Source organism: Thalassophryne amazonica, chromosome 17, assembly GCF_902500255.1.
Source record: "Thalassophryne amazonica chromosome 17, fThaAma1.1, whole genome shotgun sequence".
In the NCBI taxonomy this organism is placed as follows: domain Eukaryota; kingdom Metazoa; phylum Chordata; class Actinopteri; order Batrachoidiformes; family Batrachoididae; genus Thalassophryne; species Thalassophryne amazonica.
This window is the reverse complement of record NC_047119.1, coordinates 16,031,863-16,048,154: the sequence shown is the minus strand read 5'-3', so window position 1 is coordinate 16,048,154 and position 16,292 is coordinate 16,031,863. Positions and strand designations below refer to the sequence as shown.

General features: G+C 39.6%; 1 protein-coding gene across 7 annotated transcripts in view; it reads left to right on the top strand.

Annotated features, from left to right (window-relative positions):
- cdk5rap2 (CDK5 regulatory subunit associated protein 2) overlaps positions 1-16,292 on the top strand; it is a 53,123-nt gene that overhangs the window by 28,507 nt on the left and 8,324 nt on the right. For 5 of the 7 annotated variants that reach the window (XM_034191489.1, XM_034191486.1, XM_034191488.1 and 2 more), the window contains 12 exons: positions 4,324-4,464; positions 4,635-4,744; positions 5,440-5,574; positions 6,062-6,148; positions 6,274-6,461; positions 6,562-6,868; positions 7,479-9,015; positions 9,207-9,314; positions 10,541-10,689; positions 11,571-11,977; positions 12,075-12,307; positions 13,536-13,587. In XM_034191489.1, the coding sequence (XP_034047380.1) occupies positions 4,324-4,464; positions 4,635-4,744; positions 5,440-5,574; positions 6,062-6,148; positions 6,274-6,461; positions 6,562-6,868; positions 7,479-9,015; positions 9,207-9,314; positions 10,541-10,689; positions 11,571-11,977; positions 12,075-12,307; positions 13,536-13,587 (3,454 nt within the window). The remainder of the gene's footprint in view (positions 1-4,323; positions 4,465-4,634; positions 4,745-5,439; positions 5,575-6,061; positions 6,149-6,273; positions 6,462-6,561; positions 6,869-7,478; positions 9,016-9,206; positions 9,315-10,540; positions 10,690-11,570; positions 11,978-12,074; positions 12,308-13,535; positions 13,588-16,292) is intronic. The other 2 variants (XM_034191485.1, XM_034191487.1) reach the window with 2 other exon arrangements.

Genomic DNA, 16,292 nt, shown 5'->3' with positions numbered 1-16,292 from the left:
ATTACCATCAGCCAGCATGTCCATATATTTGACAACACAGCTGTCTGACTTGTGTTTCTTCCAATAACACTATGTAACACAATTTTTGTTCCTGGCTTCTAAGTGTTATATTTCAACTGCTTATGTCTAAACTCTATGGAAAAATGACTACATTCAGCACAAACTTTGATTTTAGATATTTTTTTAACGTTCTAGAAAGTTCTAAAATTTTCTTGAAATTTCTAGATAATTCTGGGAACTTCTAGAAAATTCTGGACAGTTCTAGCAGTTAAAGAATATTCTAGAAGACTACTCAGTAGCAGTGAAGGCGAATCGAGAATATTCTTGAAAACAGACAAATTTCAAAATATCATTTTCCTGATCACAGAAGCAAGGTTTCTGTGGAATAACAGCTATTTTCTATTTATTTAAGGCATAACAGGTTAGGAAAACACACTGTGTACCCAGGAACAAACCAAAAATAAAAATTTGTTACATAGTGTAATAGTTCCTGCTGACAAGGTTATGGTGCCACTTTATTGAGCGTAAACTGACCCATCAACTCCACTTTTTCTTTTATGTTCATGCTTCTTTCCATCATCACCTACTCATCTGCATGCTGTTGTCTGTACTGGTGTGTGTTGTCACTGTTTGTCTGCAAATGTAATGATTCTGCACGTGTTCATACTGTTCGCAGTGTATGTCACATAAAAAGTGAATAAACTGGCTGCCATTTATCTGCTCTGCCTTTTAATTTGTCTTACATTTTTCTTTTGAATTAAATCATTTTTCTCCACTCTGATTATTTCTTTTCCTTTCTAACTCCCTCATGGTAATAATCCGACCCATTTAACGTATAAAATGCATTTAATCACATTAGTTATGTGTGATTACATAACTCGTTTTAATTAGATACGGTGTTAAAAGGTTCTTGAACTACTTTTTGGAGCCAGATGCACAAATGAATAGAATAGAATAATTCTTTATTGTCCACCGATGTGGGAAAATTGTCTTCGGCTCACCAGCACAAAAAAGACAACACTAAAATACAAACACACGAATAAAACAAAGACAAGATGCATAAAATACATGGAAGTAAAGGAAGAAGTAGAATAAGACCTAGTAAGATAAATAAAACGTAAAATAAGATCTAATAAAATCAAATAAAACAAGTAAAGCAGTTCAGGTTTTATTTGTGGAGTGGTCACTTTTTTGAGTTCATTATGGCGACGGCATTTGGTATAAAAGATTTTTTAAAAGAACCTTTGGCCAGAGGAGCTCTGTAGCACCTCCCAGACTTCAAGAGCTCAAACTGACAGGACAGAGGATGAGAGCTGTCTGCCAGGACTCTCTGAGCTTTCCTCCTCATCCTGTCAGTGTAAATGTGGGCCAGAGGCTTCTGGAGTTTTCCCACAATTTTCCCCGCCATTTTTACAATTCTATTTAATTTGTCCTTAAATTTACAACTCAAGTGACCAAACCAAACACAAAGATGAAATGTTAAAATACTCTCAATATGTGCAGAATACACAAGCTCTAAAATCTGCGGATTAACACCAAGACAACTCAATCTTCTAAGAAGACTGAGACGCTGTGAACATTTCTTAAAGATAAAATCAGTGTTTTCAGAGAAGCTCAACTGTCAAGAACTGTACCAAGATATTTAAAAGTTTCCACCGTTTCAACAAGCTGGCCATCGAGTGAAACTGGCTGTACTGTCAGTTCTTGCTTTGTGTGAAAAACAAGCTCCTTTGTCTTAAACACATTGATTTCCAGCTGGCTGTCAAGACACCAAGCTTCAAGAGCCTTAGTGTGAGCGAGATAGGAGTCACATTTTTGTAGCAGGCCGACTAGGGCCACGTCATCCACATATTTAATCAGTTTAAAGTTTGTGTCATTAACTGCAAATTTGTTTGTAAAAAGAGAGAAAAGTAGAGGTGAAAGAACGCTACCCTGTGGGCAGCCAGGGCTTGTGATGAGCTCTCCTGACAGAATGTTGTTAGCACAAACCCTTTGCGGGCGACAAGTCTCTGATCCAGAGCATCAGGAGTCATACCCTCTTCCACAGTGACTAACTTCTAATCCAGAAGATGCTAATCTTATTATTGTGTGACATCACAGCTGATGTTCTTTAGCTCCATTATTGCCGTCAGTGTGATTTTAAAAATGTCACTGTACTTTAAGACAAATTTCTTCATCTGTCAAGCTACGCTGAGGTGTCTGTCCACATGCATGCATGTGTGTGTGCTCACCTGTTTATGCATGTCATGTGCATGCTCATCTGATGTCTGTCTCTAAAGGGAGTCAGGTGTATAAATAGCCCGTCTCTAAGTAACAAGCTCATGGATCACATGCTCAGAGACTTATGTAACTAATTAGCAAGAGATATTTTTTTCTTAAGTTTCTTTTATGCAGTTTATGTTGTAATTTTTTATTTGTTTTTTGTTTAATTGTTTAGCAAAAGAAAACATAAAAACCTGTCATGGATATTTTCTTAATTATGAAGAATAAGTTCTTTAGAAAAATTGGTTGTCAAATCCTCCTAATGGAGCACATTTGCATCATTTATAATGAATGGTCACATTGTTATTAGTTTTTGATACTTTGTGCCAGTTTTTGCATTCTGAAACGTTTGCTGTCTAATTTAATTTAATGTCACTGAATCATCAAAAAATTCTGAATGTTCAGGTTATTCTTCAGAGCTGCACAAGATTTACCAAAATAAATCTCAAATATGTCCTCTAGGCCACCTCAGTAGAGGGCAAAAATGATGAGATGTGAAAAGCAGTATTTCCTCAAACGTATAGCCCCCTGCCAGGCCAGAAATATTTTAACAGCAAGGAAAAATACAAATATCTTAACTGGACGTCAATCATTTCAGCACATCCACAGGGCTTTGATTATGGCATCCTCTCACACGTATAATCTTCTGTGGTGTAACTGTTTTTTTTTTGTTGTTGTTTTGTTTTGTTTTTTGTGATTTGACTGTGTGGTAATTGGCTTTACCAAGTGGTGTGTGTACGTGTATGTGTGTATGGCTTCAATCACGGAGAAACTGGGGAGAGCTGACATTTGATGTTTGGTATGCCTATGTATTTTGGGTCAAGGATGAATGCTGCGAAAATGCAAAGTTGATAGGATAAATATTTCTTGAAAAATTTGTGATTTTAGCTAACCAGTAAACAATGGACTTTGTGCTGCAATGCACCATGGGAGTTTGGGGTTTTAAATGTTATTGTGGTTCATGTTAGTTGGACAGTGTTGTTAGCGTTATTGATTTAGGTGTTTTTTAATTTAGTCAGTTTTATTCAGTGTCATTTTGCCATTACCATGACTGAGTTAAGTGTCATTGCCGGTACCATGAGTGAAATGTGTATTGCGTTTGTCTTCTGCCACTGTCTGTGTCTAAAAATAGAACCACCTTCTCAGAAAAGACAAGAACCTCTCCATGCCTGACAAACTGAGGACAGCTGACATTTGCTCTTTTGTATGCTTGTGTATTTTGGGTCAAGGATGAATGCTGCCAAAAACAGAACATTTGATAGGATTTATTTTTTATTTTTTTACAAAACCACGGACATTAGCTAACATTGCTAATTACATTCTGAACTAACACCTCATTCCAGCAGGGGGCGGTAATCACCTTTATATTAAAAGTGTGAGCGTGCATGCCTGATTTTATTTAGTAAGTTCAGTGTAAGGTCATAGTATAATTGTAAATACCTTAAAAATACATGGATGACACAAAGTGGAAAACACTTATTTCCTTTGTGGTCCATTTAAAAATCAAATGACAAAATAGAAGTAAAAATAATGATAATAATTATAATAGTTTGTATATGAGAAGAACCTAAACAATTTATAAATACATTAACACAGTAAATTAACATAAAAAAAAATTACATAATTAACAGGAAAAAGGTGGCAGATGTCAAAATCTCTCATTTGCTCCATAGATTTTGTCTGCTGTTAATATTACAAAAGACACAAACTTTTTTTGCACTGTAGACATATTTTCTTGAAATGCTCTCTTGCCATTCATCTGTTGGTGCCTTTAAAACTCCTCACTAACTCCTGTTTCACACCACACATCTGCACTGCTAAAGACAGCGTCCTTGGAAAAAAAAAAAAAGTATAATCCTTTGTGGGTTTCAGCGAGTAACACTGAGCCTGAAAAGGTGTTTAGGGGAAAAACTGGAAAAATTGTATGCCGCCACTCTTACAGAGTCTTACAAAGTCTTATTTTTTAATAGTTCTTTTAAAAACAAAAGTGCAGTTTGTCAAAATTCTGACTTCTCCATTTTAATTCTGCACATGATTGTAAATCTCTGCGTGTCTATGCAGATACAGACACAGTTGATCCTAAAGAACTGGAGAGCATGCGACATCAGCTTGAAGATGCACAGCGCTGGAATGCATCTCTGCAGGCTCGCTTGGGTGCCATCCAGAACCGTGGCAGAGGTGTAGGTGGAGCCAATGACAGCTGTAAGACCAGAAAGGAGTATAGTGGACTTTGCATGTCAATGTGCAGTACTCCACCAGTAGCTTCTTGCATTTGGTGGATAGTGTTGTTTTTTTTTTTGTTTTTTTTGTTTTTTTCTGATCATGTTTTTAATTACTTAACTTCGTCTCCCCCACCCCTCCACGTGCTTCAGGTGATACCTTGAACTTCACTGCCGATCAGACTTCGTATATGAGTATCTTTGTGGGAGAGGGGCAGGATGACAGCTTGTCTCTACTGTCTGTGCAGGAGCTTAGGCAGAAGGTGGGTTACTTTCACAAAGTCACCTGTGGATTATTCGTCTACCTTATTACTATACACCCTCATGTAAAAGTAAGTCATTGGATGTATGCGTAAATGGTTCAGAGTTGTTAAATCCAGAGCAAACACATTTTTGGGTGGCGGTATATCCGAGTCATCCTGTCTCTAGAACCATATGTCCATGGGTTCTGCAAGCACAGTGCCTTCTAAACCATTTCAATGAAATGTCACACAGTGGCAGCATACCATATGAAGATGCGCATGAAGGAAAATAATTTCAGTCTGTCTTGATGGGGAAATAATTGGATTTTTTTTTTTTTATAAATTACAGTGGTTGCCCAGTTTGTTGATTCAGCTGTTTTATAATAAAAGACTTACTACCACTGATGTATAATATTTGCACGGTGGATTAGTGGTTAGCACTGTTACCTCACAGCAAGCAAGCAAGCATGTTCTCCCCACGTTTGTGTGGGTTTCCTCCGAGTGCTCCGGCTTCCTCTCACATTTAAAGACATGCAAGCTAGATGAATTAGAAACTTTATAGTTGTCCAGATCTTCCTTGCAAAAGAGGTCTCGGTCTCAATGGGACTAATCTGGTTAAATAAAGGTTAAATTAAATATGCAAACAACTAGCATGGCAGAGTGAGTGGTATCATTTTGCTAGCTTGGTCACAACTATAGTTCCTTTTGACTCTTAGGTGCTGGAGCTGCAAGAGTGTGTCAGCAGGCTGCAGAGTTTGAACAACGAGCTGCAGAATAAGTTGGAGCATCTAAGCTATGATGCTTCCTGCAAAGAAGACCAAAACTTGATTAACACTAGTCCTGGGAAGCAGGTCAGAATTGCAAAACACTGATTGCATGTGAAGTTGAGGCATTGTAGTTCTTTTCCTGAATCCCCATATTTTTGATTGTAGCACTGCTTTTTTTTTTTTTTTTTTTTTAAAGTATTTTCATACTTAGTATATGATTCTGTCTAATATCCATCTTTATTAGCTCCTGACCTCTGAACCTACATTTTTCACCTTTCGGTGTGTTCTACCACTAATGTGTCTAACCTGTGGGACTGTGTGTCTTATTTCTATAACCTGTGTTTTTGTCTGTAGGAGACAATACCCGCTTCTCCTTTCATCACCTCTCCTAACCAATCCTTGTTTTTGTCTCTTTCTCCCATTAAAAAATGTCCCTTTCACACGGCGCATTAGACACGTCATGCCATTCTGCTGTTGCTGTGCAGTGCGTTTTTATGGATTCTGTTTCCTCATTCGATTTTCTTTTACCAAGTCATGTGTGTCAAACTCGCCTTCCATCCCATTATTGTAGCAGCTAGAGAAGGAGTGGACACAAAACAACGTTACACAGCAGCCCTGTTTAGACAAAGAGAGCCAGACAGACTTCAGACTTGGACAGGTATTAAAGCCATGGACTTTTGGAGTAGTATTTGCAGAATTTTCCGACGACCTTTTGTAATACTTGTGTCTTGCTGTGTTTCACGGAACTGTAACAGTAACTGTTTCTAAAATTACTCTTTTTAGATGGTGACTGGAATGCCGTCACATGATCAGAGCGTAGACCGTGGTCATGGCCTGACTAGAGAGCACGCTCATCCTGGCACTGACACCTTGGACAATGTTGAAAGAGATACCGTAGAGCCCAAAGGGGATGTAGTGGCAATTGATGTGTTGCTAAAAGATTGTGGGGCCACATCGGTTTCACATCTCATGTGAGTCCTTCGGGACTGTCAAGACACTCCTTTTTACCTCCGTAATAACATAAATGTGTGTTGCCTGAACCCTAAATAAATGAATTTCGGTTCACTGCAGAGAGGAGGTGCTCAGACTGAGATCAGAGAATGTGGAGCTCCGTGGTTTCCTCAAAGAACACAGATCTACCGAGCCTAAAGAAAAAGAGAGTGCAGACACCTCAGGCGACAGCAGTGATGGACAGACTGCACGGTGTGCAGAGGCCAAAGGTTATTCAGAAGTCATCATGTTGCTAAAGGAAAAGAGGGAAAAGAACTCTCACGATGTGTTTGGAGAGAGTAAACCCGTCATCATGGAGATGGAGAAACGGCAAACTACAGGCCAGCTACACAGCACCAGTGCAAAGTGGGATGTTGGAAAACATAGGGTGAGTCCCCCCCCCCCCCCCCCCCCCCCCACCACCACCACCACACACACACACACACACACACACACACACATTTACAGTACTGTGCAAAAGTTTTAGGCATCCCAGAGTTGTGATTAAAAGTAGCATTTCATGTTCCCACCCCCTTTTCTTTGGCATATCCACACAAAATCAGTTTCATCCAAAGTGAATATGTGAGCTGTATTCTTTTTTATTCCATAATAATAATAATTTCTTTGAGTGTACTGGCCAGTAGAATACCACACAAACACAGTTGTAAATGATCATGCAATATTAAAATGACTGTAAAACACAATTACTCATACTTTAGGTCATGTTTTCCTTAAAATTGTTTTTTAAGATCCTGGGATTTGCACTCTGGCTTGACTTATATACTGAAAAATCACACGTAAAGGGAACCCAATTTTTGTATTGATTATCAATTTGAAATTCATCACATATTGCAATTATTTATAAATATTTTTTAGGTTTTCATAATTTGTAAAGCTTCTATGATGCATTAATGTGCCTAAAATATTTGTACGGTACTGTATTTCTTTCCATAATATGTATTTATGTATCCCCCCCCCCCCCCCCCATTCTTTTATAGCCTGGTGTCAGATCTCGGCTCCCAATCCCTGTGAGAGTCAGAACGGAAGTTGTCGGTAACAAGCAGTTTGATAATGTTCAACGCCGTCATTTGGATGATGACTGTGGATCTGATCAGCATTCGCCAACAGACTCTGATGCCCCCTTAACACACCAGCATGCATCTTCTACCTTTAGTCCAGAAGGGTTAAACAAGAGGCCTGAAACAAGACAGACACTGGATCATAACCGGCCAGACTCTGCACTTGTTAATCAGTTGGAGCTTCTCGATCAGGAGTGTCGGGAAAAGGAGGCACTGATCAATGAGCTCACGAAGCAGCTTGCAGACTTGGAGGAGCTCCATGTTGACTGTCAGAAAAAAGACGGACTTAATCGTCAGTATGAAGAGGCCTTACAGGCTGCAGAATCAACTATTGCCTACCTGACTGCCTGCAATCTAGACAACCAGCGTGGATTTGGGTCGTCCTCCACTTCGTGTACTGGATCTGGATCTGTGTGTTCAGATGCTGCTCTCCACAGCAGATGTATGGAGCTCCAGAAAACATTACAAGAGAAGGAAGAGCTCAACAAGCAGCTTATAGAGCTTCTGAACATGGCAGAAAAAGCCATGTCCTCCGTCAGTGCACCTTTCACACCCTCTGATCACTCAGAAAAAATGTCAGAAATCAATGATTTGTGTCTTAGAATAGAGAACGCCTTACAGCTGGCAGCTATAACTCCAATTAGACAGAGTCCACGAGAAAACTTTGAAGGCTCTGATGGCTCTGTGTGTGAGCTGCAGCGCCATGTGGATTCTCTGCAGGAGGCACTTAGGGAACAGAACAATATCAATGCAGAGCTTCAGGAGAAGTTGATGGCTGCAGAGGCTGCTGCCCAGCATGGCTATAGCAGTACTACTGCTGGCCTGGATGACAACTATCCAACACAGATGGCTGCTGAAGAATTCCTCAAGAAAGAAGAGTCAAACGAAGATTGTGGGACAATGGGAATGTCTGAACATACCCGCTTAAACCAGGAGATGAACAGGCTTCTAATGAATTGTCTTATCGCAGCAGATGCCGCCATTGCCTCTCTGACAGCACATTGTACCAGTACTAGTTCAACTGAGGTCAGCCCTGACCTGAAAAAGTATTTAGACAGACTTGAGAGAGCCCTGCAAGAAAAGACTAAACTGACAGGCATGGTAGAGCCCACCCAACCAGTCAGTGAATCTATTAGCAATGAATCCACAGCTGTGAGTGGAACTGGCCATCAAGATCTCCACCACAATCTCCGTCTCCTCTGCAAGGTCTTCAGCGATTGTTCCCTGAGGATCTCTGAACTTCAGGCCTTGCTGCAAGACGAGAGGAGCCGCAAAGAGGAAAGAAACACTCATAGGACACTACAGGAATCCAAAGGACTATCGCCTAATGTTCAGGCCCAACTGGAGACTCTCCATAAAACACTGAGGGAGAAGAAGAAAGCCTATAAAAGCCTGGAGGAGAAACTGGCCAATACCCAGTCCATCATTGCATCTTCCAAAGAAACTGCACAGAAAAGTAAGACATGTTGAAAAGCTTTCATATATGCACTGTAATGTTGATGAGGATTGAAATTTTGTAATAATTTGCATAGAAAAGGCAAAATACTTTTTGGGCACAAATCTTAAGTGAATTAGGTAGACATTTAGGGGAGAGGAGATTCTTCTTGTTTTGTAATTTCTTCCTAACTCAACGTATATTGCCTCCAGTGCCACCCCTAGAGCTCGATGACAAAGGCGTGCAGGTGGATTTTCAGGACCTGGGTTACGAAACCAATGGCAAGAGTGAGAACGATAGGGAAGAATGCAGTAGCACAGGTAGACTGTGTCTAGACAGACACTGCATGTCTGTCTGCTGAGTGGACACTAATCTGAATTGTGGATAAATTGTCTCTGTGTCTGCATGACGAGTGAACAAAGACAACTGGCTCACACCAGCTCTATCGCCAGCTGTTAGAGTGCTTTCTGGTTTGGTTTTAACCTGGGATTTCACACATTTCTGTCAATATTCTGCGTTATGAATTCTCGCATGTCTCTACTCTGATGTTTGATATTCTCTTTCCAGCACTTCCTAACCTTTCACTTTTAATTCTCATCCTATTCTACAGTTCAGAAATGATTCTATTCCTCACTTGGCACTAGGCATGGGCCGGTATGAGATTTGAACGGTATGATAACAGAGGGCAGTTTAACGGCGTTATGTATCACTTTAAAATGTGCTTTAACAACATTATGGATATTTGCGTGATTCAGGCGCACTAATTGACGCGATGTCTACCGCTACGAGCACTATACCACTGATAACTTTACAGAAAATACCAAACTAATAGTCACTCTTTTAGACATGTAGCATCTGCCCTGTGGAAAGCATGACTTACTTGCTTAGGGAGAAACATGGCTGGAATAACATCCGGAACCCCGGATGCTCAATACTTGGCCGAGCTTCACCAACAAAGTGCTTGGAATAGATGTATTTGTACTTCTTGACATGTTTGTGGGAGAAATTTGGTCGACCACAAGCACGACTCGAGTCCACCGCTTATACTTCTCAGTGGTTTCAAGGATGGGATAATGTTTAAATCCTTTGCAGATATCTTGAATCACGTCTGACACAGGCCATAGCTACAGTGTTTTGTTGCCACCGTTTTTGGTTTGAAGGGCTATTCTGCAGAAAATAAAACGAAAAGGCTGACTTGGTCCTTTTAGACGAGGGAAAAGTTCAGTACAGGCTTTGCCTCCTTCAGCCATGATGCAGAGCTAGCTAACGTTAGCTGCCTGTTTGTGAACAGACAGAGGTGCACGCCAGGGGGAAGGGTGGCAGCAGCTACCTCTGCTCTGCCTGTCAAGAATTCTCATGACCCGCTTATACCGTAGGGACGGTATAACATAAAATTTTAGTGGTTTTGATACCTTGGCCTTTTCATACTGCGGTATACCGTGAAACCGGTTATCGGCCCATGTCTACTTGGCACTGACTTCCTTCCACTACATGTGATGTTTTTCGGTTCTGTATTTGATAGTTTTCCTGTCACTTGTGTTGCCAGATATAGAGGTTGGAGTGAATCCCAGCTGCAGTGCATCTAGTCTTTCTGCCTTCTTGAAACATGAGCAGGCCACCTTTTCCTCTATTGAAAACTTGGACTCAACATCTAGCACCCCTTACCTGAGTTCTCCTGCTCTCAGTTCAGCTAAGGTAAACACATGTAGCCATCTTTTTTAATAAATCAAAATTACTGGACTTTCAGCAAGTTGTTGAATTAAAAAAAACCTGCCAACATGTGACACGACGTCAATAAATTATGCTGAACTCGATATTTTCTGCTGTGTTTACACGTGCTTGCTTGCATATGACTAAGCTATGTGACTCCACAATAAACAGCATGAGTTTCAGTACCAGTATGAGACATGGGTGCAGCGACTAAGATGAACGTACAGAAAAAAATAAGATTGGACACATTCTGCTGTTATTTTTGGTCACACATGCTTCTGCCTTCTTGTCTGCTGTCTGTCTGACTTTTGCCACATCTGAGGCTCAGGTAGCTCAAACACGTGTTTGCACCCACAAATCAGAAGAAAACCAGATAAAGTAAAGTGGTGTTTTCCCCAATGACTGCATAATTCCAGCCAGAAATCCCTGAAGAATAGTTCCAAATGGACTTGGCTTCAAAGCTGCACTCTACATTGCCGATGTGGGAATGTTTTGAGTTTAAGGCAAATAATAGAGCCAGTTAACACAAACAGGTCCAGTATTTTAAATTTATAGAACGCGCCTTTGTTTATACTAGAAGTAACTTCATTTGTTTTAATTGTGCAGTTATATTTCATTTATTACTGATATTTCAAGAATTTTTCAACATTCCACTGCCAATGTCAGAGTGTTCTGAAAACGTGATAGTTCATTTCTTTTTTGAAAGGCATTATGATTGGAATAAAATCTGGCAGTAATATAATTTAATTCTGGGACATTGTATTGTCCAGCGAATGCAGTTATTGTGACAGGCCTTCTGCCAACTTCAAGATATTAAGAGACACTCAACATTTGAATTTTATTAACGATGTGCTGTCTGTTGTTAGGCGAGTCTAAAAAGTTTGCAAGTCTATGAGGACTATGGTGCTTCTGGTGACCCACTACTGCTTCAGGCACAAGTCAGAGAGCTGAAGGTCCAGTTGGAAAGCCAGACCAAAGTCATCCTCCAAATGCAAAATTTCCTGCACCAGAACTCCCTCTCTGGTGACCTTGTTGCCAGCACCCCTGATCCTTCAGCAGTCAAGGATCAAGAGGAGACCCAGGAGGACCACACTCAAGATAAGGGCTCCAGAACTGGGCAGCTTAAAGTGAGTGGAGAGGGGGAGAACCAGCTCATGAAGGATAAAACCGTCCGGCTGAGTTTGGACCTTGAAAGAGAGAAGACATTGAACAGAAGTATAAATGAAAAGCTGCAGCAGACCCAACAGCGCAGCCGTTCCACCTCACCCGCCAGGTAAGCATGATTTAATTTCGGACTGAAGAAAAACTAAATTGTCATGCTTCTTTGTCATTCATGGTGATGTATGTCTTATTCTGTTGTATTCACACAGACTGGACTCTTTGGTACAGTCTCAGGCCAGGGAGCTGTCACAACTGAGGCAGCAGATCAAGGAGAGCCACACACTGGGAACCCTGCAGCGTCAGCAGCTTGACAAGCTGAACAACACCTTCAAGGAGCTGCTGCAGGCCACTAAAGTAGACGGCTACAAGGCAGAAGTCGTCCAAGAGCAGCTCGAGAAATGCTTGAGCATTCTGGGCCAGCTGAAGTGCCACTTGGACAAAGGTAGCTGCTGCTCAGTTGTAGCTCCTTTTTTGGAGAAATGGTGCTCATAAAAGCTGCACAGCGTAAACAGTTAATTCATATGACTTGAGTCACAATGTTGTTTGTGACCGCTTGAGCTTTTACTTATTGAATTTTTGAATGGTTTAACGAAACTTGGGCTTCTTAATATTAATATTTCCAAAATTATTTTAACTGGCAGTGAAAACAAATACCCGCAGCATGACATAATTTAAAAATATCAGAGCCACTTCAGTGTTATTTATAAGTGTGAGCCTCATTAGTACCATCTCTTTTACAGTTTTCTTTTGGGCATGAATACAGGAACATTTCCAGGTCACTGTCATCTCCTTCCATGGTTAATCAGTATTTGAGAACTGCCTACTTGAGACAGATGCACCATGCACTACCATATTGATTGACGTAAATGAAGTCCAAGACATATCCAGTGACTTCGAAATCTTCATCAACTTGACTGTGATGGTCTTATCCTTGCATCTAGGCATTTGATAGCTTGTCCAATTACTTGTGGCCTCTGAAAATGGACAGACTGTACAAAATTACTTCATGCAGTCCCTTGAATTCAAGCAGAAAGTCTGCATTTCAAGCACATATTAATTTGGTGGTATATACGGACAAAATTACAAAATTGTCATGTCCAAATACCTATGGACTTAAACACTTGTTTTGGCTTTTGATGTTTTTATTTGTCATGTTGTAGAGATTTGTTTTCACTATTAGTTCAAAGGCGATAATTTGAAAAATGTCTATACTAAGAAGCTTAAATTATTATTTTTTTATTTAATGTCATGTACATAGTAAGTTCCTTTGGCCTCTCCCCTTGTTGTACTAGGGGTCACCATAGCAGATCTGAGGTAGCTCTGCATGTTGATTTGACACACGTTTTACACCGGATGCCCTTTCTGACACAATTCCACGTTACATGGAGAATGGGCACTGACATGAAATGACAATGTAAATAAAATGCGTAACTCTTCAAGGGGTCGCAGATGTTTCACAGCTCTATATAACTGATTTGTTTCACATGGCAAACCAAACTAAAGACTGCCACAGTTAAGATTAACTGTAGAATGAGTGGCCATGTTTCCACCAAGTAATGCTGTTTAAAAAGCATCTGTGGTGACCTGTAGAGAAACTAGTATCCATCAGTACAGAGAGCTGAACACAGAAGAACAGTAAGTCACAGTCACTTTTTCCTCCTCTCTGCTAGGTCACACTCATCTGGATAACGAAGATGTAGAAGGTCTAGAACTGCTGCACAGGTACATGTCAAATTTCTGTATTGCATTTGCTGACTTTTGTGTCTTTACATCTTTGTTAAAAGAAAGGAAATTGGACCTCTGGGATCAAGCTCACAAAACAATACCCCCACTGTACCATAGTAGTTGCTTCTGCCTCTGTGGTAGTAAATCTTTAGTGATGAAATGCTTTTATATTGAAGAGGCCAAAGGGCTTGTTTACACATGTAATTGACATATACTATGATGCATCAAAAAACACACAAGTGTGCTACAGCTGTGTGGTGTTTCAGTGAAATATACCAACCGGATTAGGAGGAGTTGGACTTGTGAAGTCGATGTAAGGCATTTGTTTTAACTCCAAAAGTAGTTTGTTTATAGATTACAATGACATTTTTGTGGAGAAATGTTTCTTGGAATAAGTAAGAGTAAATCAAATTTTGGTGGTGGTAGAATCTACCGCCAAGTAGATTTTTTTTTTTTTCTCCCCCCCCCTCACACTACCTCAGACAGCCTAAAAATAGTGTCTGCTTTTCTGTTTGTTTTTTCTTCTTCTTCTTCTTTTGCATTTCCTACACTCCTGGTCAGAAATACCAGCACCTCTATTTTTAAGTAGGCATATGTTCAGAAATAAATGCAAATGAACCAGTTTAATTTGTATAGTGAAAAAATAAATACATTATAATTGCAAAGTTATTAAATACAAAACAACATACTTTAATAAATGCTAAATTAAAAAAATAAGGATAATGTATGCTGGACAGAAACAAAACAAAATTCTTTTATAAAATGAAATAAAAACCAACATCGATAATCTATGCTGGATGCAGTTATTGGCATCCTTTGATGAAATTCATGCCAATAATTGTGTCCAGTATGGTAACAGTATTGAGTTTGGAATTCTAGTATTGTGACAATCCTTACAGGTAATGATTATGCAGCACAAGTATCAAAGTTTACCTTTATTTGTTTGGTTTGTTGTTACTGTTTTCCCTGATAAATTTGTGCCATATTTATTAGAAGGGAACAACTATTGTCATTTCACTTCAACATAAATTAATCAATTCAGCTTCCAAATTAGTTTTCCATAATCATAAAGGAATTCTTAATGGTATTTTGACTCTGGGTTTTTACCCAGGGTTAATGCTTTACTTTAGCTAAAAAGTATTGTTGTTTGTTGTTGTTGTTTTCTGAATTCCCAATTTGTGGTACATATTCATTTTTAACCATCAGGCCTGATTCACACTTTTATTGATATCCAAGGAGGTTTTATTTTCCTCTTTTAAATTTCATGTTAGGTGTAAAAAGGTGCGCTATCTCATGTGCCTTGAAAGTCGACCGCACACCGTTGTCCAGCCAAATGTCATGTCGCCCTTGGCTGTTCATGTATTCTGATTGAATCACGTCCTGCTGATGACCTGGTTGTGTGTCTGTTAGCCCAAACATACAGATTCCACTGTCCCTAACTGGGTCACTGGTGTCTGAGACATCCAGAAATCACCAGAGCAAAATACACATTGGTTGAGCCATTTATTTCATAGCTCAGGCCATATAATGTAGAAGTCACTTTAAAATTTCAACATATGCATAAAGAGAAGTAGATTCGTATATTCATGTATTTCAGCATCTTAACAAATTTTAATTTGAACTTATGGTTCTTAGATGTAGACCCATTTTATTTCCTACAGTATTGTGATATTAAATATCACAGTCGTTTTACCATGTGACTGGTTTTGATTGATTGTGGTCAGTGATGGAATGGGAACATGTAACTTTCAAAATGGGAAAATTTGTTTCATCTCTTCATATAGTAGTCTTGAATTTGCTATTTCAGGGTGGCAGGTTCTTGAGACACAATTCTAATTATAAAATAATATTTATTATGAGGTTTGTGAGAATTTGGAATTGTTCAAGGAGGATGTTGTGATATCTAAAATAAGAACTCTTAAGAAATATACCAGACACGGTCTGGTATAGACCAGACAAACAAGTTAAAAAAAAATTTTAAAGCATGACTTGTAGTCAGAAAAATAGAGTTGCCTATTTTTAGCTTTCAGGTCAAAATTGTTTGTTGATGTTAGTATTTCATGCATTTTTCTTCCAAATATTTGCAGGTCATGTACCACTGGAACATCTACGTAACAAACATTTGTATTAGTAATTCCTGACAGACTCAGCCCCTTTGTCCTGATCTGCACTTGAATATTATACGCGTCACTTACTGCACAAAATGCTTTTACGTCACCTTCTGATGGGGAGGTGTGAAGTACAACCTGAGCCTCGATATTTTTGGTAATGATAATGTAAATCACTTGTTGCGTTCACATGTGTTCCTACGTACTGATGCGAACAGTGTTGGAGAACCTCAGCAGAGATCACAGTCACTGCTGATGTATAAAGAATGCACAGCTGACCGACCTGACAGTCCATCTAGAATCCAGCAGGAAATATACAATCTGCGTGTGGAGCTAGAAGGCGAGAGGGAGCTGCTACAGCAGCATGTCAGCCTGCTCATCCAGCAAAACCTCACACTGGCTGAATATACCAAGGAGCAGCTGGACCTGTGAGTCCATTTGTTCTGGAATAATAGCACGGAGCTTGCTGTAAAGCCTTCTTTTTGTGTTTTCTGACTTCATGTCTCCACTGATAATTACAATTATTCCAGCTGGGAACATTATTCTTCTTCAGTCTGTTGTTGTTTGCTTGTTTTGCCTGTTGTGACTACTGTT